Source organism: Heterocephalus glaber, unplaced genomic scaffold, assembly GCF_053883595.1.
Source record: "Heterocephalus glaber isolate CG9 unplaced genomic scaffold, H.glaber_assembly_v1.0 deba00000071, whole genome shotgun sequence".
In the NCBI taxonomy this organism is placed as follows: Eukaryota; Metazoa; Chordata; class Mammalia; order Rodentia; family Bathyergidae; genus Heterocephalus; species Heterocephalus glaber.
The window spans coordinates 27,643,246-27,662,333 of NW_028258137.1; the positions used below are offsets into that span (position 1 = coordinate 27,643,246).

Genomic DNA, 19,088 nt, shown 5'->3' on the forward strand with positions numbered 1-19,088 from the left:
TTCAGAATCAAGTGATTTGGCCAAGAAGCAAAAGCAGAATCCTCCCGTTCCTCAATGGATTTGGATGAAGACTAGTAATAAAATCAGGTACAACTCCAAGAGGAGACACTGGAGGAGGGCCAAGCTGGGACTGTAAGGAATTGCACATGAGCTGTAGTATATTTACTCTCTCAGAGGACACAGATGATGCCTTCTTTATCATGGTCAAGATTACATCACTACATCAAGCTTTAAAAATACCACTGGCTGGACAGTTGGATGTGTTTAATCAGAACCCTTACTCTTTTTCTGTGATCAGCGCTAGTGTATCAACGATAAATATTTGAAACTGTAAAAAAAAAAAGTCTCCAGAAATCACCCAAAATAGCAGTTTTATATTAAAAGTTTTATTTGTATACTGTATAAGATTCAAATATTTTTCTAGACACTGTATAAGATTCATGTGTCTAGAAACTCTGTCTGGGTTATTCAAGTGGTTGATATGAAAACTGAATGAATACAGGATAGGGCATTTATATAGGTGGCTGACACGCAGTAAATGCTGAATTTACTACTATAATGATAGAAACTGCTAAAATGATTACATTAGCTGCAAACTCTTTCTGCCAACCATAATACCAGCACAGGCCTGGGGACACAATATAGAATTTAGGTAGATGGTGGTCAGTGACTCATGGGAGTCTCCAACATTTGGGATTTCCTTCCACACTTGAAATATCATAGCTTATCCTTCCTAAAATGTTGTAGGTATTGATTTTCTTTTAAAGTCAGCTATTGGTTCAACTCAAGCAATTCAGCTTTTTTAAAATTTTATTTCCAGATTTTATCTTAATCTTCATGCTTTCTTGTATTCTAATCTGTACAATCAAGGCGACATAGTTTCTTCAGAGTATCGTTTTTGTTTTGTTTTGTTTTTTGCTTGTTTCAAGGGATTTCACCCAGGGCCTTTGTACTGAGTTACATCCTCAAGTTTTTCAAAAAAAATTCTATTCTGTGACAAGGTCTCGCTAAACTGCCCAGATTGGGCTCGAACTTACGATCATTTGCCCTCAGCCTTCTTTTACTTTTTCCTGTATAACTCCGCCTCGCCCTGCAGGAGGTGGGGCCTGGCAGTCACCTTCCCCCCATCCCGACGCTTCACTTAGCCTTGTTTCCATGACTCTACGTAGACTAACAATACTAAGACAATCCTTTGTCTTCCTCCGCTATTTTGAAGCAAATCTGGACCACAGATGGGAAAATAGTCCCTCGGCAACAGAGTTCTTTTTCCTGAAGGGGCGGGACTGGGGCGGGGATTATAGGAGGAAGGAACAGGAAATCGCGTTCCTTGCGCCGGGACTGGGCCCAGCGCTCCCAGGGGGCGGGCTCAAGCGAGTGGAGGGATCCATTTTAAGCAGCGGGCGTCCCTTCGCCTCCATTTAAGGATAGGAGTGTTGGGGGGGACGGTTGCTGTGGTTTTGGTTCTGAGGTGGCTCTGTGGGAGCTGAAGCTAGGGACCTAGCGTCCCGTGTCCAAGTCCAGCCGCCAGTGGCTACAGGTCGAGAGTTAGCCATCCTCTGCTTTTCCTTCGCTACTCTCTGCTTGTATCTACTCCAGAGCCGGTCGCTCCGGGGCGACTGTGTCGAAGGCCGCCGGCAGGCGAGATGTTCAAAAACACGTTCCAGAGTGGCTTCCTCTCCATCCTCTACAGCATCGGCAGCAAGCCCCTGCAGATCTGGGACAAAAAGGTCAGGGGCTGGGGGCAGCGGGCGGGGCGGCGTCCAGAGTCTGCGCCCCCTTCTCGCCCAGGGAAGTAGGTGTTGTGGAGTTGGGCCCTGGAAGGGGCGGGAAGCCGATGCTGTGCCCTGTCCCCTACCTGGCTTGACTGAGGCGCGCGGTGGGGGGGGGGGAGGGTTGCGAGTAGAGTGGGCGTGACCAGGGAGTAAAAGTCCTTTGGTGTTTAGGTGAGCGGTCCCCTGATACGAACTTGACTTGATCAGTTCTTCTGCGCTACGCTTTCCCCATCAATATAGTGGGTCGATAGTGCCTACATCAGTATGAAATGCACAGAGTTATGTGAGGAAGCTTTGGGGTGGTACACGTGAGAGGAACTGCTGTTCACGGGTTCCACAAATGATGTCCTATTTTGTGCCAGTCACTGTGGTGGTCACTAGACACAGAGCCTTTGTTCTGGGCACCCTTACAGAGGCACAGCCAGAAGCGCATGGGTTTCATTCATTTGCTTTCTCACTGATCCCAAAGAAACCAGCATTTGGTGGCCTTTGGCATGTTCTTCGCACTCACTGTGACTTGTGGTTTGTACTGTGCCTTCAGAGTTGGATTTCTTCAGGAAAACTGCAAAATGGTGACCATCAAAGCCTTGTCTGGCCTAATAAACTCAGCCAGGTGCAAGCCTCAATTCACTCAGCCACCCAGTAGATGATACTTTCACTGATTCAGGAGATGATGACTATCCATATTTTGGAGATCTAGCTGTGCGTTGGTCTTCATTCTAAATTTTTCGATATTTTATTTCTCGTGAAAATTCCCATACCATTTTTATAATACAAATTAAGGTAGACATGTTAATATGAAGCCAGTGATTAGTTCTGCTCTCCTTGGGAGATACCGGAGAGAAGGAGTATGCTGAGTGGTGTTTTTAGAGAGGTGCATGTGGAGTAGTCTAAGTCAGCAGAGTCTGTTAGTAATAAGGTCAGGAATTTTGGTTTTCCTCTCAGAGTAACTACGTCTTCCCTTATCCACAGATGAGAGCTTTGGGCCACATAGAGGCTGGGAGAGAACTTGGACAACTTTCTGCCTGTTTGCCCTGAAACAGGACCTGCTGTCCATGGATTCCATAGACTATTCTGTGTTCAAAGATCAGCTTCGTGAGAGTAGTGGTCATAGTACTATTTGCATAACATAGTTGAAAGATCTGAATATATTGAGGTTGGGCCTTTCCATATGTGACAGTCTAACTCTTCTCTTTCAAATGGTCTATGGGAGAACTAGAGCCATTACATAGGAAAGCAGTCTCTTAACCTTTTTTTCTGTACTAGTCAAGTTTTGAGTTCTGTGGTTTTGTTAACTACATAATAAAGCATTATAAACTAAAAATGTGACTCTACAAGGAGAACCCAGAGTGAGTATACCTTGAACCATGTCAGAAAGATGGCTTCCCAGGCGCCATTATGGGCAGTCAGAAGCACGGAGAGAGCAGCTTTGGGCGGCATTTGAACTTGGAAATGAAATTGTAACAGAGATGTCACAATAAGGCAATTGAAATAGAGGAGTAGACTAGAGAGATTTTCAGAGCAGGTCATTGAAAGAATAGCAGTGGAAGCAGAGCATTGTTTTCTATTAGATAAAACTTTTTATCTATCAGTTTTCCATTTTAACCCTCTGGACTTTTCTGTGGTATGTGTTTTATTTTTCAGTGTAGCTTTATGACTAGTCAACATGTTTACATACAGAATATAAAAGCAAAGTAACCATGGTGCACTGTGTCCCTTAACAACAACGCCACTAGAGGTAGGATGGTACCCTAATGACATAAACATATGAAAACATTGTTAGAGTCATTGGCAGGTTTACATGGAGTAAATTAAACAGACATTTAGGAGAATACTCATTTTAAGCAAAATTCTCAGAATAGCAAAAGTTGATTGTGTGTTTCTCTTATTTCAACTAGACAGAAAAGTATTTAAAGGAGAGTGGTTTTTTCCACCTTGGAGCAAGGGAAGGAGTAGAAGGAAAGGGGGCTATATCTATTATTGTATGGGTGCTTTTTCTTGGCATTATATTAAAGTTTTCAGAAAGAGGTGGGAATCCAATCCAGTCAGGGCAACAGTGGGAATTAATATACTTATCAAAGATTTATCAAGCAACATCTAAGTGTTAGATGTTGTGTAGACTTGGGAAGGTACACAGAGAAAACATTTTCCCTGGTCCCAGGGACTAAAACAAAGTTGTAATAAAGGCAAAGCTTCATGGGGAGCAGGTAGGGTACGGCTGTTTGCATTTATCTAGACATAGCTCTGACCTTTGCCAGTAGGTACATATTGACTGTGTTGCCTATTTTTAGTTATTTTGATTTCACAGAATGTTACTGTTCTCCTTTGGAATGGAAAATTTCTGTGTGGTTTTCTTTTTTGGTACCGGGAATCGAACTCAGGACCTTGCGCTTTTGAGGCAGCAGGTGGAACCACTGAGTTAAGTCCCCAGCCCTCTGTGTGTTTTTTATTAAGAATAATCTTGAAAATTTAGGTTTGGTTTGTGTTTAGGGTCCTTATGAATATAAGTGAATGTCATATTCACAATACTGGCAAACTTGCAAACTTCACTTTTGTATGGCTGGCTTATAAATATTTGTAATTTGTGCAAGTTCCAGCACTCTTTGAAACTCCCAGCCCCTCCCCCTCTCACCTCACCTCCTCTTAAACACTATTTTCATGGAGAACTTCAGTTAGATCTCATGTGTTTCTGTGGCTCTGTACATCACACTGTATGACAGTTTAGTGTCATACCTGAAACCTCTTCGCTAGAGCGTGGTCAAACACCTTGAATTTGCATCCTGTTGTGTGTTCTAGTTGTGTGACCTTGGACAGGTGCTTAACCAGTTTTCTCATGTACTTGTGGATATGAAGATTAAATGAAGATGAAAATAAAACACTTAGCAATGATTATGATATGTAGTTAGTACTTAGTAAGTCAGGGCTTGGAGTATTAAATATGGCAGGGAACTGAGAGGTTTGCTCAGGACTAAAATAAGGAGTTTAACTGAGCCTAGCATTCAGATGCCTAGGAATAGAAAGTATGTACAGCAAAACCAGACTTCTGAAATTAGAATAATTTCATCATTGCACTATGGCTTCCTCTGCCCAAACTTCATAATGTGGCTCTAAGGCCACACAGCCCCTGATTTGGCTCCTGAGGAACTGGTTCTCCAAGCTTCCCTCACCAGGTGCCCCCTCTTAACAGTAGCCTCCTGCTCAGTGAAGACCTGTGCTCGTTCACCTTAAGCACTTTCTGGTACCTCCTTACCCGCCACTCACCTGCCTTTTCATTAGTCCTAGGGTCACATTTCAAAGGCATTTCCTCTGAGAGGCCTTCCTTGAACCTTTAGACTAAGTTAATTTATAGACACTTGGAGGACCTCTCCTTCCTTCTCAACACACTTGAAATTAGCTAAAGATCTGGCTACACTGATTCCTGACAGTGACCTTTATAAATTTTCAAACCAAGAGTTTAGAAGAAATTAGGGATTTCTTTAATATTCCCTTAACTTCTGGGATGAGTAAATCCTACGGTTAATTACGGAATTGTCATGTTTATTGTAAACATTGCTTCCTCTGAGCCTGGTAGCATATACCTGTAATCCCAGTTACGTGGGAGGCTGAGGTAGGAAAATTGCAAGTTCAAGGCCCATCTTGTCAATTTAACAAGAACATATCAGAAAAGGGTTGGGGGGCTGGGGATGTAGCTCACCACTATAGTGCTTGCCTATCATGTGTGAGGTCCTGGGTTCAACTTCCAGTGCCCAAAAGAAAAAACAACAAAAACATAAAAACCTGACTTACAAGAAGACTACCAGGACATTCTAGTCCCAGTCATACTTGTGTAAAATATTGTGTAATTTTCGATCTTTACTGGTAATATCTTAAGTTTACACAAGATTAATTAATGAAAACTGCCCTGTGTTCCTCTCCTCTCACCCTGTCTTTATCTCAGCTGCTGCTGTTTTTCCTTTATTTCCATTCCCTGTTCCTAATTTTTTTTTTCCCCCTGAGGCAGGTTCTCACTGTATAGGCTGGCCTTGAATTCACTGTGTGCCCAGGCTGGCCACAAACTCGTGGCAGTCCTCCTGCCTCAGGCTTCCAAGTGCAGGGATTACAGGTGTGTGCACCACCATGCCTCTGTTCCTAATTTTAAAAGTGAACCCTCTGCAGAAAAAAGTTCCTATGTGCTACCTTTTAACTAGCAAACTTTGTTGGTGTGAGTTAAATAGATGGAATTTTCATTAGTATAATTGACTGAATTGGGACGTAAGGTAGTAAAATTATTTTCACTTTCCCAGGATCAGACTTTATGTTATTCTGAGTAGTAGCTTTTACTATGAAACCATGTGTTTTGGTTATTCTTGCCGTTTTATTTTTAAAAATTTTACCAGAATATGTTTGTAGTGCATATTGATTACATTCATTGTGTACTCTTGCCTTGGAAGGCACATACTTGCCTTGCATTAACGGAGGGGTTGTTGGGTTATGTCCAGAGTTGCCTGCATGCCGCCTAGGTAGCCCTGTGAAGTATAGCAAAGGAAGAGGAGAAGCTTCTGACCTGTCGGAGCCTGAAGCGAAGGCCTTGAGGTATTGGGTGATTGAGGAGAGCTATGCCCTCTTCTCCCCCACAGAGGGCTCCCTCTGCCTGTTTTCTGACTTGGAGCCCAGCGCCTAACCCAGGCCAGAGGCTTTCCTACTGAAAAGGACAGCTCTAATGGCTTAATGTAAATTGGAACATGTGTCATTAAGACGAGGAAGCCAGATGGCGGGGGTGGGGGGTGGGGTTTCAGCTGCCTGCCAGGATGAGTGGGTGGGGCCAGAAAAATGAAAGTTGGGGGAGGGGAAGAGAATGGCTACAGCTCCTGTGTTATTTTTAAAGCACTCCTAAAAATGTGAAGCACTGGCCAGCTTCCTCCCAATCTCCATAGTATTTTTTTCCCCTCAGCTTGACCCTCCTCCCTGGGGCTTACACTGAGGGGGAAAAATAAGTGTTCTTTATTAGTTGCCCTAGCAACCATGGAAAGCCTGGGAGAATGACTGTAATACAGGCTTGAAGGTTTGTTCCTTCTTGGTGTCTGTAGAGGCTGAGGACCATTCTGATCTGTAATTGAGGTACCTTGGGAGCTGAAGCTCCTAGTGGGAGAGGGGAAATGCATGAAATAAAAATAAAATTGTTTTGTGGAATAAAAACCTCATGGGCCATACTTTGAGAATGTGTCATGAATGAAAAAGAGCAAATCAAAAATAATTGGTTCTTTATTTATAGAGGGAAGTAAAATAAAACTTTTATCTACCGTGAGCAATAAATGCTGACCAGCTCTTTTATGCTCATTTCAAATCCAGGCCTGCCTAGTGACATATGAACTGGGAGGAGCCAACGGAAAGGAAGTTGATGCTTTCTGAGGACACAGGTCTTACTAGATGTCTTTGTGAGAAGCCAGTCTGAGCAAGGGGTATCACTTCTGGAAGACTTGTACAATTTCAGGGAGTGATAGCAAGGTTGCCTCCTTTCCTCCTTTTCTCTTACCTTTTTAGCACCTAGAGGGGAAGCTTTGAGTAGTTTCCTATCCTCTAATGCTCCCATCCCTCACCTCCCCATTCTTTTCTCCTAGTAAGTTTCTATTTGCAACCCTTTGAACTTTCTAAAGGAGGAAAACCATAATTCACTGACAAATTAACTTAATTTAGTTGCCAAGCTCTTGAAGCTTGTGATATGAGAATACTTGTGGTTTTCTTCTTTCGGAGCTGAACTTTTCTTTGGGCAAGATCTATCTAGTTTGTCACAACAGCAGCCACATTACAACTCTAGAGATGAGACCTGTAATTTCCCCTCCACGTTGCCTTGTTTTTTAGTGTACATTAATTCATTCTGTACAAGTCAAATTTATGAGTGTAGTTGTTATGTAGTAATGCTAAAAGAAGCCTCTTTAGGAAGTTACCGAGAGAGTCCTCTGCATCAGGTGGGCAGCAGCATAGGAGCAGTGCAGTCTATTCAGGATTCACCTGTTGGCCTCTTTGAGCAGTGTAAGGTGTTGCTTTTGTCTGTAAAGACCTAAAAAGGTCGTATTTGCAGAAATGTTTCAGTGAAGTCCTCTGCTAGAAACATGAAGATAGGCAGAAGGCAAATTCCCTAACATTTACTCCCAGTGAGATCTGGCTTGAGTGTCCTTTGGGAGTGTTAGGGTTAAGTCCATTCTTTATTTGCTTGTTTGTTTTTTGAGTCAGAGTGTTGCTACATAGTAGTTCGTAGTTCAGGCTGGCCTAGTATTCACAGCAGTTCTCTTGCCTCAGCCTCCTTAGTGCTGAAATCATAGCGTGTGTCACCACGCCTGGCTAGGTTTGAGGCCATTTTTTAAAACCATGTGGGATAAATAGTGACATGTCTTTTAGCAATAGTAGTCTTCAGACCTTAATGACTTTTTTGGGGGGGTTACTGAGGACCAAACCCAGGGCCTCACACATATTAAACAAATGCTCTACCACTTGCCTACATTGCTAGCCCCCTAATTACTTACTGATTTTAATATAACCATATGTTTGATCTTTGCAGCATGCACTTTATAAAGAAAGAATGTTTATGTTATTGAGAATAATTAATGTTTACATCTTGTTGGAATACTGCCAGCTATTATCACAGAGACTGCATCATGTTATTTGGAAATAATTTATTGATTAATTCCTCTTTCACCAACAGGTTTGCATGGTTTTCCACAGAAAATACTGGAGTATCTGCCACTTTGGCTGGCGCGTTTACTAGGGGAATGAGATGGGCAGTGTTGGCATGTTCTACACAGACCCAAGCCTTTGTGCTTTTAATCTCCCTTGGAATGAGGCCCAGAATTCAAAGCAGGAGGGCACTGAATGTCGCCAGCTTTGTTTGAGAAGCATTTCAGTGTGATGTTTCTGTCTTGAGAACCCAAGAAATGCTACATTGGCAGATACAGGGTCTCAGCTGGCCCAGCCTTCCACCTCTGACAATGGCACTGAAGGATGTTTTGTGTGAAGGTGTTCCTTACGCTGGTAGCCTTCTGGGCTTTGTGGGTCTCCCCAGGGTCTCCAGCTTCCTATAATAGTCCGTGGTGGACATATTACCCAGGAATGTTTCAAACCTCCTCAAGTAGTATTCATTTGTGTCAAATTCCAGAAGTCAGCACATATTTGGATGCTTAGTTTATGCCTAGGACAATACTAAGCATTGTAGAAGAGAGAAGTGATACTTAATGCTTGATCCCTAGTCTTCCTTGAGCTTTATTCTTTCTCAGTTGGAGCCGTAGGAAAAGGTGGACAGTGAGAGCGGATGTCACCTGGGAAACACCAAGCACACCACCCGTGGGTCAAACTCAGTAACAGCTCATAGAGACTACTGTCTAAAGCAAAATGCCGTGTTATTAATAATCCATGTGGAAAAATACAGCTGTTGGGGTTAACACTGTGTTCTCTTTCTATATGTAATTCTCTTTCAAAATTGTAATCAGATGGCTGATTATTGAACAAGGGAAGCTTAAGCCGGTATAACTGAGTCATTGAGTATGACAGCCCAACAGTCATTTCACAGTGACTAGAAAAAGACCACGGTTGTCTGTCGGATGTATTATTTTAAACCTGGTTGACGATCTTCTCTTCTGGGTGTTCAATAATTGAGGTAGGAGACCAGAGCTAGAAAAATAATTGGGCTAAGAGACCAGTCAATATTTTGGCCCTGGGTTCCAAGGTCAACAAGGAGCTAGGACATGTGGGACCTTTCCACAAGATCCTACAACTCTGGTGAGTCACCCAACCTCCTGAGCAGGGGGATTGTTGGGCCCACATTCAAAATGTACGGTGCCAAAATGTACAGAGGGTCACCAGAGAGAGAAGTCTCCCATGCTTTCACAGAAAGCTACATGGTCAAGCAAGACTGTGACCTATCTTAGCTCCTGATACTGACAGAGGAGCTGAGAGGGTTTATACATGGTTCCAAAAGTAATGCCCGAGGAGACTTAACTGACCTTGATATATATAGGGAGGTTAATTTTGGTTAACACAAGTCTCACTTTAACCTGATCTTAAACACCCAGCAGAAAAGTGCTGTATAACCAAAAGATGTATAAAAATAATGCCGTAGTAATAAAGGCTAGATGAGGGCTCAGTCACTGACCCCCGCTGGCAGTTTCCAGCTATGCCTGTAGTAAATCACTGTTATGGTTCAGTGAGGCTAAAAAGCCACACTAAGAGCTATAAAAGCTCAGCAAGAGTCTTTATATTCCTTAGCTAAAATTGTCCCTCACAACCACCAAACTCTTCATCTTCTTACATCTAAGACTAGAGGGACTTGGGTACTAATAAATAAAATTTGTTGCCTTTACATAAGTAATTCAGATCTGGTGAAGAAAAAAATCTTAAAAGAAACATCAGACTTACAGATAAGCTCCATCAGTAGAGAGGACTAGGAGCCAGCTGGTCACAATCCCTGTTCCACACCCTTAAGAGCAGTGTCTGGATGTGACTCTTTCCTCAACCTGCCTTTCCATTCAAGTGCTCTTGCTTTGAATGTACATGCTTTAATCTCTTGGAAAAATGAGTTTATTTTCACCTACAGGCTGCCAGACTCCCTCTATGAGATCCATTAGATTGACCTTGTAAAGGGAGTTCAAAACTATTAAACCCCAACATGACTTCTAAACAAGGCCCATTAGATTAGCTCTCTGGAGAAGGCCCCTGACTGTGGTCTCCCCTACAGACCCTTCTCAGCTCAGAGCAGCTAGATTGAAACTTCACCCATTCTCCCCTAACCGGAGTTAGGAATATTCCTTCAGAGGGGGAATATTATAGGCAGCTAAGTTAGGTAAAAATTAATAGGCAGTCAGACAGAGACAGGCCCTCAAGGAAATCAGTGCAGTACACACCAAAACTGTGGCTGGAGGAACATCTGAAGAAGGCAAGACTTCAAGATTAAAGTTACAATGACCAGACTTCCCTAAGGGATGAATGGAAATTTGAGATTTTACTGTAATTGGAACCACCCAATCTGTTAAGTCCAGATATGCATCAGACACCTGAACCCACCCCTTCCCCCAAATTTTCCTGTTTTAGAAGTCATAGAGAAGCCCAGGTTAATGATGTCAGCCATATGTGCCCTTGCTATGTGCCCCGCTTCCCTATTGGATCCATATTAGCTGAGCCATTATACTTATAATCTTACTGGTTGATTATAGTTTGACTCATGTTGTACCCACACTGTAACTTTGCTATTTAGATTACCCCTGACAAGGAAAAGAAGATAAGGAAGCATGAAATAGGAGCGAACCCTACTCTGACTCTGGTTACCACCCTCCATGTCAGTGACATTCAGCATTTCCTTGACCTTTGTGGCCAGAGAAGTACAGTGGTCCTTGGTTCACCAGCTTGACTCTTTCCATGATTTTGGTTGCAAAACAAGTTGGACAAGAATCGAATCAAATTCAATGGTTAGGTTCAGTGTTGACCTTATGGGGAAATTTGATTTGATTCTCTTCCAGTTGGACTTGAGACCAGTATTGTGGAGAGAATTGAGTTTGTGAACCAAAGTACCGCTGTACATGATCCAGTATGGGGCAGTGAGAGGTCTGGTAAATTTTGAGTCTTCTACTTAGGATGTGTTACTTGGGCTCCCTGAGTGCCAATGTACACATTGTGAAATATCATACCACCATATGTGGATATCATACTACCTACCTTATGATTGTTGTTGTTGCTAAGATAATTTAGTAAGATAGTGTATATGAACATTCCTAATACAGAGTAGATACTCAATAAATGTTGGCTGAATCTAAGTTGAGTTGATTTCTTTGGAAAGAAATTTATCCTGATGACCACTTGCCTGGTTACCTGGGATTTCTGAAGTGGCTGATGGGGCACTGTGTGAGGGAATAGCGTGGTTTCCTTATGCATAGGCTTCAATATACTGTAAAACTTCAGCGAGGTGTGGTGGTGTATGCCTGTAATCCCAGCTCTTGGGGGGCTGAGGGAAGAAGATTAGGAGTTCAAGGCCAGCCTGGACTACATACCAAGACCTTGTCTTTGAATGAAAACAAAAAACTGTCACAAAGTTCTACGTTAAGCCCTTTGGGCTACTGTGGTTTCCTTTAAGTGGTCCTATTTGGCCTTTAAAATCTACAAAATTGTTGCCAAATATTTTTAGTACTAACTAATCTAATATTCTTCCTTGTAGGTGCGAAATGGCCACATCAAAAGAATCACTGATAATGACATCCAGTCCCTGGTGCTAGAAATTGAAGGGACAAATGTCAGGTAGGTGGCCAACTCTGTTCTCCCGGATATGTGCTGTACTCAGAGGAGTATGCTGTTGACATTAACACAGACTGCAGAGTCAGGCTACCTTGTGAGTCCAGCTCTGCTACTTAGAGCTTACCTTGGGCGAGTTACTTAATCTCCCAGGCCTTTCTTCCCCCATCTGTGAAATGGGGATAATTACATATTCCTTACAGGACTGTTGTGAGGATTAAATAAGTGAATATGTATAAAACACTTAGTAGAGTCAAGCATAGCACATAGTAAGCATGATGTAACTGTTAACTATATTATTATTTAACCAGAGGATGGTTGGGGTGTTCCAGTGGATGGCCAGTGTGGTTTTCAGTTCCATTGTGGTCTTCATTTTGGTTTTCTGTGTCATAGCTCTTTTGAACCAAATGTGAAATCTTCTGGCTGGATGAACGTCCTAAGTTCCACTGGTCTGATTTTGGTGTTCAGATATTTTTTTGTTAGTCCCTTGTCCCTAGTCCCTTGATACAAGGTTTTGTTCTTGAGTCCTTTTTTTGTTTGCTTTTTGAGACCAAGTCTCACTTTGCAGTTCAGGCTGGCCTTGAACTCACTACATACTCCAGGTTAGCCTTGATCCTCCTGCCTCAGCCTTTCAAATGCTGAGCTTACAAGTGTGCGCTGCCACATGTGGCTTCTGAGTCCATTTTTTAAACCATTCATTGACTGAAGGGTTGATGGACTCATTGGATAATATATATGAATCTTTTAAATCTGCTTTCCAGTTTTTCCTCTGGACTGTGTGTTGTTATACATAGTTTGTTTATTGATATTTCCTCTCTACAGCACTACATATATCACATGTCCTGCAGACCCTAAGAAGACATTAGGAATTAAGCTTCCTTTCCTCGTCATGATTATCAAAAACCTGAAGAAATATTTCACCTTTGAAGTACAGGTAAGTATCTGTATATCAATGTATCTTCCTTGACCTGTAGCAAAAAGATATCTATCCAACTTTAGGAAAAAGTGGCCCTACAAAAATATTATCCTTTTGTGTGTGTTCTTTTCTGCCTTTACTATAATCCTTATAGAACCTTTGTTATCATGATATAAATTTGGTATTAGTATTGAAAATTTCATGTCAGGCTTTTAAAGAAATATTAAGCACCTAGAAAATCTAGTCACCAGCTATTAAAAAATTTCAAAGCTTAAAGGTTAGCATGGTGTCCATTTGAGGAATGATTATTTAATGCTGAGATACTGTTCTCTATTTTAGTGTTTTTGATTTTGCACAGGGAACAGTGTTTATGAAATCATTCTATGGTCTGAGAGCCTGACAAGTATGTCATATGTCATAACCAGTTGGTGTTGTCTTGGCAACAAATAGGATAAACTTGTTACTTACAGGCCGTCTGTGTCTAGTATGTGACCTGTATCTGGTCTGTTTATTTTCCTCTGGGTTTCAGCTTTGGGAAACTGAGCTGTGAGAATTGAAGTCCTTAATAAGGTTGTGTGATCCTGCCAAGATGGAGTTGACTTGACTCTTCCACTTTATATGTCACAGGTACTAGATGATAAGAATGTGCGCCGGCGGTTTCGGGCAAGCAACTATCAGAGCACCACTCGTGTCAAACCCTTCATCTGTACCATGCCCATGCGGCTGGATGATGGCTGGAACCAGATTCAGTTCAATTTATCCGACTTCACCCGGCGGGCATATGGCACAAATTACATTGAGACCCTAAGAGTACAGGTACTGCTTTTTTTGCAGATGGAGCTCCACACTGGGGACATGACAGGGTATGCTGTATCTGTTGCTGCCTTATGGGCCATGTAGATTTCTGGCTGAAGTTCTCAAGTCACTGTCCATGGGGTTTTGGCCTCAAAAAGGTCCAGGAATATTCAGAAGTCTGCTCAGATATGGGTGGATCCACCAAGCATAATTCCTTTCTTGCTTGAATCTGCCCCTGAGCTGAGCTGAGGAGATGCCAGAGAGATGCAATTTTGACAGCACCATGAGAGGGCCTCTAGGAGAATCAGGAAAAGAGGAAACCAGTCATGTCAAGCCTGTCAAAATGAGTCTTACCTCCACAGATCCATGCAAATTGCCGCATCCGACGGGTTTACTTCTCAGACAGACTCTACTCAGAAGATGAGCTGCCAGCAGAGTTCAAACTGTATCTCCCAGTTCAGAACAAGGCAAAGGTAAGGCAGCCTTCCTTAGGGGAAGCCAGGTGGGGGTAGGAACTGTGGAGCTGTGTCCTGGAAAGTGCTCTAGTCTGAGCTCAGCTGCTAGGCCTGTCTAGATGACATTTTGGAGTGTCTTATATCATAAGATGTTAGGTCTTCCAGCATCAGGACTGAATCAAGGATGCCCCTGTGAAATACTCTCCAACTGCCATCTCCTCGCCTACAAATAATCCTGCCCCCACTGAGGGCATGCTGTTGCTTCCTGCTCTCAGGCTGCCATCTGAGCCTCTTTGTCAGTCCCCAGTTCATAACACCCAGTAGGTCCCTGCTAACACATGGCCTGTGGGTATAAGCCTAGAGTCCACTCAGATGTTACCAAAGATAGAGGGCTGGTGGCACTAGCTGTTTTCTAATAATTTAAACTGATGCCTCTTTTTTGTTTTTCCTTCAGCAATAACTGGAATGCAACTTGAGATAGACCCTGAACGTAACTCTTAAGGAGACTACCTGGAGAACAGTGCAAAAAACATTCATACTTCACTGTGCCTATGGTCAGCTTGTCATGGGCACTAGTTACCATAACTCCATTACTGCATTGTAAGTACAGTGGAGGATAAGCAGTACTTTGAGTGATGTACGACTGCTGGAGTCTCTCCTGCTGCCTGCCCCAGTGTGTGGGGAGATACTTTTACCACGAACTTAGAGAATTAAAAGTTGTCCGATAAGGCAATTTCAGGCCAATATTTCTTCCTACAGTTTATTCTTGTTTTATATATATCTAAATATATATATATATGCTGTGTAGTACTCATCTGGAAATAAAATACTGTATTCTTGGTTTGTAAATTTGTTCATTTGCCTTTTTTAATGATGAGGTTTTTCTTTCCTTTGTGATATGAAAATAGAGTTACTTCCTGTGAACATGCCATATGTTTCATGCTCCACTTAAAAGAATGAGATAGATTTGTATACACTGATTTGGGACAACTTTCAAGATAAGCTAAATGGGGGGTGGGGACCAACCCACAAACAGTATCTGGCCAGTAGAATCCTCTCACTAGCACTGGGTCCTAAGTTGAGCCTAAGACAAAATGACATATAGTCCAAATTGCTCTTAAAACACCTCGCAAGGTGCCATATTGGAGCCCTTTTTGTTTCATGTTTTATGTATAGGACTCAGCATTGGAACGGATCACCATTTCCCCTGAGTTCCAGATGGAGTACTTGCCTTGAGTATAGGGACTTGCAGGAAATGTTTCTTTAAATACTGGAATCATACAAGGGAACTGAAGCTTGCAGCACGTTTCCCACTCACACTTATTCTGGGACATATGGCTCTTTAGCAGAATGACCCTGACACTGTTGCACTTTGGGGGGCAGGGGGAGGTACAAATAGTTAAATTTGCAAAAGTTTAACACTTATATGATGCAGCTCTATGACATTCCCCTCAATTTGTCATTGAGGGAAAGCAATCTGGGGACAGAGCAGAGCATATATAGATATGCCTAGATGATCTTGAAGGACACAAATAGTACAGTGATTATGTCTAGACAAAATGGGTCCCATGTAACTTGTATACTTTTTGTACTAGAGAATTTGGGAGGTTACTAGAGGTTTGAACCTAGGGCCTCATGATTGCTAGGCAAAACATTCTACCACTGAAGTATACCCAAAGCCTCAAATTTTTATTTTTTATTTATTTTTTTATTAATTAATTTTATCGGTACAGTTTAAATATATGCCCTAAATTTTTAAAAAGAGGAATAGTTAATGTCATAAAAAGTTCAAATTCAAAAAAACACAAGTCCATTCCAGATACTGTGGTCTGCCAGTCAGACTCCGGATTTGCTTTCACTCCACAGGGATAAGGGCTGGAATTGTGGGCACCAGCCATTTTTACTTTGGATGAAGGTGGAAATATGAACTCAGATTTCTGTCATTACTATTGCTGTCTTATGAGAAGCTGAATGGCAAGAATTACTGTGGGAGGCTGAGGCAGAAGGAGCACAAGTTTGAGCCCAGCCTGGGAAAATTAGAAACTTAGCAAGACCCTATCTTACAATAAAAGAAATTTAAACTAAAAAGAGGTAGGGACGTAGCTCAATGTAAAGGGCCTGGCTTCAATCACCAGTACCAAAAAACCCCCCAAAAAGGTAAAAGCATCCTCTCTTCTCCACATTCTTATCCTGTGTGTGGTGCTCTGGGTAAGCATGACCAACAGAGGAGGGCAGGGCCACTAGAGTGTGTGTGTTGGGTGGGTGAGGGGGACGTTGCTGCCTTACATGACTGACCATTTCTCACAGGTCCCAAGAGCCTGATGCTCAGGTTGGCTCAGTTAAGACAACTTTACCCTTTCTCTGGGGCCACCTTTCCACAGGTATTGCCCCCTGTCCTTTGAGAGTCACAGTTCAGCATGGGGGAGCACCCCTCAGCCCAGTTGACAGCTTGCTCTTTTAGGGCCACCTCCAGTCAAATCTGAATGTTGTCCCCTTTCTCTGTCCTTCAGTATATCAGCCTTCACACTGTTAGACACTATCTGCCTGTCTCCCTAGCTTTCTGGATTACAATAGGAGTCCCCCAAATAGGTAGGCATGGTCAATGACTTCGGAACTTCTTGTCCCCGGCCACTGTATAGTGAAATCTTCCTTGCAAGGTGGCGTCAATTGTGGGATGAAAGATGCTTTTGTAGGGAAGAGAAAATCTAGGTTAGCCTTTCATCTCTTGGTGCTGGGATGTCAGTGAAGAGCTGGGAGTTCAGAGAAACAGGCTCTTTCCTCTACACACATTCCCTTTCACCCCAGGCACTTGTCAGATGGTGCGTGGGGATTATCTCACTGCCCTCTTTGGGGTAGCAAGTGGCAGCTGCTGCCTTCCCAGATGCTGCACATATCCATCCAAGAGGAAGTGAAGGGGCGCTGAGGGCAGTGCAGTGTGTTATCCAAGCTGAGCCAGCCCTGTGTGAGTAGTGGCATCAGCAATTGCGTGGTGTCTTGCCTTCTGCTTTCCAGCTCACCAGGAAGATGAAAACACCAGTTGAGAGGCGGAGGCGAGAAGGAAATGAAGGGCAGGGCTGGAGGCCTCCCTCATGGAGCTTGGGCCAGGGTGATCTTAGATCACAGTAACTGGAGCATGCAGCTCCTTGGAGGCCATGGTGTATTTTTAGAAGGAACTGCCTTCTAAGTGAGAGTGTTAATTGGCATAAACTCGAAGGAAAAGCATGCAAACATTCCCAACAGGGTTCATACTGGGGAGAGCAGATCCACGATAGTGCTTATTTGCCACTGGCCCATTGACTGCTTCCTCAACAGCCATCCTAGCAGATGAGTTGCACCAGCAGCATGTCTGAGGGATGCAAGTATGCCAGAAGACATCCCCAAACCTGCCCCTTGGTGGCTGAAAAAGATCTCGGACCTTTTTTTGTCTGATCATCACTCACCTTGCTTTACCGATGAGGATACTGGGACCCAGAGAGATGTGCCAGCCCCTCTAGATGACAGGAATGAGAGCCCAGTTTATTTTACAAGAGTCCTTTTCCATCCCTGGTATAGATGTCAACTGCCTCGAAGACTGGAGAGGGCTCTGCCCCGGCAGCAGAGCCAGCCGGGTTTGTCACCACATGGTTGCATGGGAGCTGAACCCCAGGGCTTGAGGCTGAAGGCAAAAAGCTCAGGGACAAAGTTTGAGCTTCATTAACAGGTCATAAAAGTAATATATGCTCACGGTAAATTCAAACTATACAAAGGGTATGAAATAAGGTATAAGTCCCAGTTCTCATTCTTGGAATGCAAATATTTACATGTATTAATAAAATGTGGTTGTCCTTTCTTCCTGCACCTAGTCTTCTAGCATGTGCATCCTCTTCAAGTCCCTGATCACTGTTATTTGAGTTCTCCCAGGAAGGCCTCCCAGGAATTGCTGAGAGCAATTCTTCCTTCCCTCCATACTCCCCCACCCTTCCTATCTTTCTCTTTCTCTCTTTCTTTCTCTCTTTCTTTTTCTTTCTTTCTTTCTTTTCTTTCTTTCTCTCTCTTTCTTTCTTTCGTTTTTCTTCCTTCCTTCCTCTTTTCTTTCTTTCTCTCTCTCCTTTCTCTCTCTCTCTCTCTCTCTCTCTCTCTCTCTCTCTCTCTCTCTCTCTCTCTCTGTCTCTCTCTCACTCTATCTCTTTCTTTTTCTTTTTGTGTGGTACTGGGGATTGAACCCAGACACCACTGAGCTATGTCCCACCCATTTTTTAATTTTTTTGAGACAGGGTCTTGCACTATGTTTTCCAGGCTGGCCTCAAACTTGTGATCCTCCTGCCTCAGCCTCCTTAGTGTGTGTAGTATATGCCACAGCACCCAGGTGCTAGGAACATTTCTTCTTTTTCTTCTTTTTTTTTTTTGGTACTGGGGATTGAACTCAGGACCTTGTGCTTTCGAGATAGTGCCACTGAGCTAAATCCCTGGCCCTGCTAGGAACATTTCTAAGAAAGGTGGCACAGATAGCTTGGTACATTGGGATACTGCTTTTGGGGTGGCACCATGCCTTCATGCTGCCTGGAAGGTCAGGTGCAGAAGCCACCCCCATCCACAGACAAGCACATAAGTCAAAGGCCTGACAAAGTCTGTGTGGCTCTCGTGGGCTAAGGCTGGGCATAAATAGCCTAAGGCTTCCTGTTGGAAGACCAGGCTCCTGCTTTATCAGGCCATTGACCATAAAATATCTGTTCACAAAGCATCTAACTTTGGGCATGAGTGCACATACCTGTAATTTCAGCACTCAAGAGGCTGAGGCAGGAGGATCATGAGTTTGAGGGCATCCTGAGTAACACAGAGCCACTCTCAAAAGAGCCAAAAACAAAAACATTAGCTAATAAATATATTGAAAGCTTTCAAGGGGCCAGACAACATTTTAAGCAT

At 43.1% G+C, this 19,088-nt stretch overlaps 1 protein-coding gene across 1 annotated transcript; it reads left to right on the forward strand.

Moving 5' to 3' along the window:
* The first annotated feature begins 1,395 nt into the window (after nt 1–1,395).
* On the forward strand, nt 1,396–15,035 carry Cfap20 (cilia and flagella associated protein 20). Its single transcript, XM_004843134.4, has 6 exons — nt 1,396–1,727; nt 11,947–12,026; nt 12,843–12,954; nt 13,564–13,752; nt 14,094–14,204; nt 14,641–15,035. The coding sequence occupies exons 1-6, from the start codon at nt 1,644–1,646 to the stop codon at nt 14,644–14,646; spliced, it is 582 nt and encodes a 193-aa protein (XP_004843191.1). The 5' UTR covers nt 1,396–1,643; the 3' UTR covers nt 14,647–15,035.
* Nucleotides 15,036–19,088: the final 4,053 nt, after the last annotated feature.

Bases quoted from the DNA above. Each gene is read 5' to 3' on its own strand.
- Cfap20 (XM_004843134.4), top strand. From the start codon at position 1,644: ATGTTCAAAAACACGTTCCAGAGTGGCTTCCTCTCCATCCTCTACAGC. The intron at 12,027-12,842 runs GTAGGTGGCCAA...TCCTCTCTACAG, and splicing joins ATTGAAGGGACAAATGTCAG to CACTACATATATCACATGTC. The intron at 13,753-14,093 runs GTACTGCTTTTT...TTACCTCCACAG, and splicing joins TTGAGACCCTAAGAGTACAG to ATCCATGCAAATTGCCGCAT.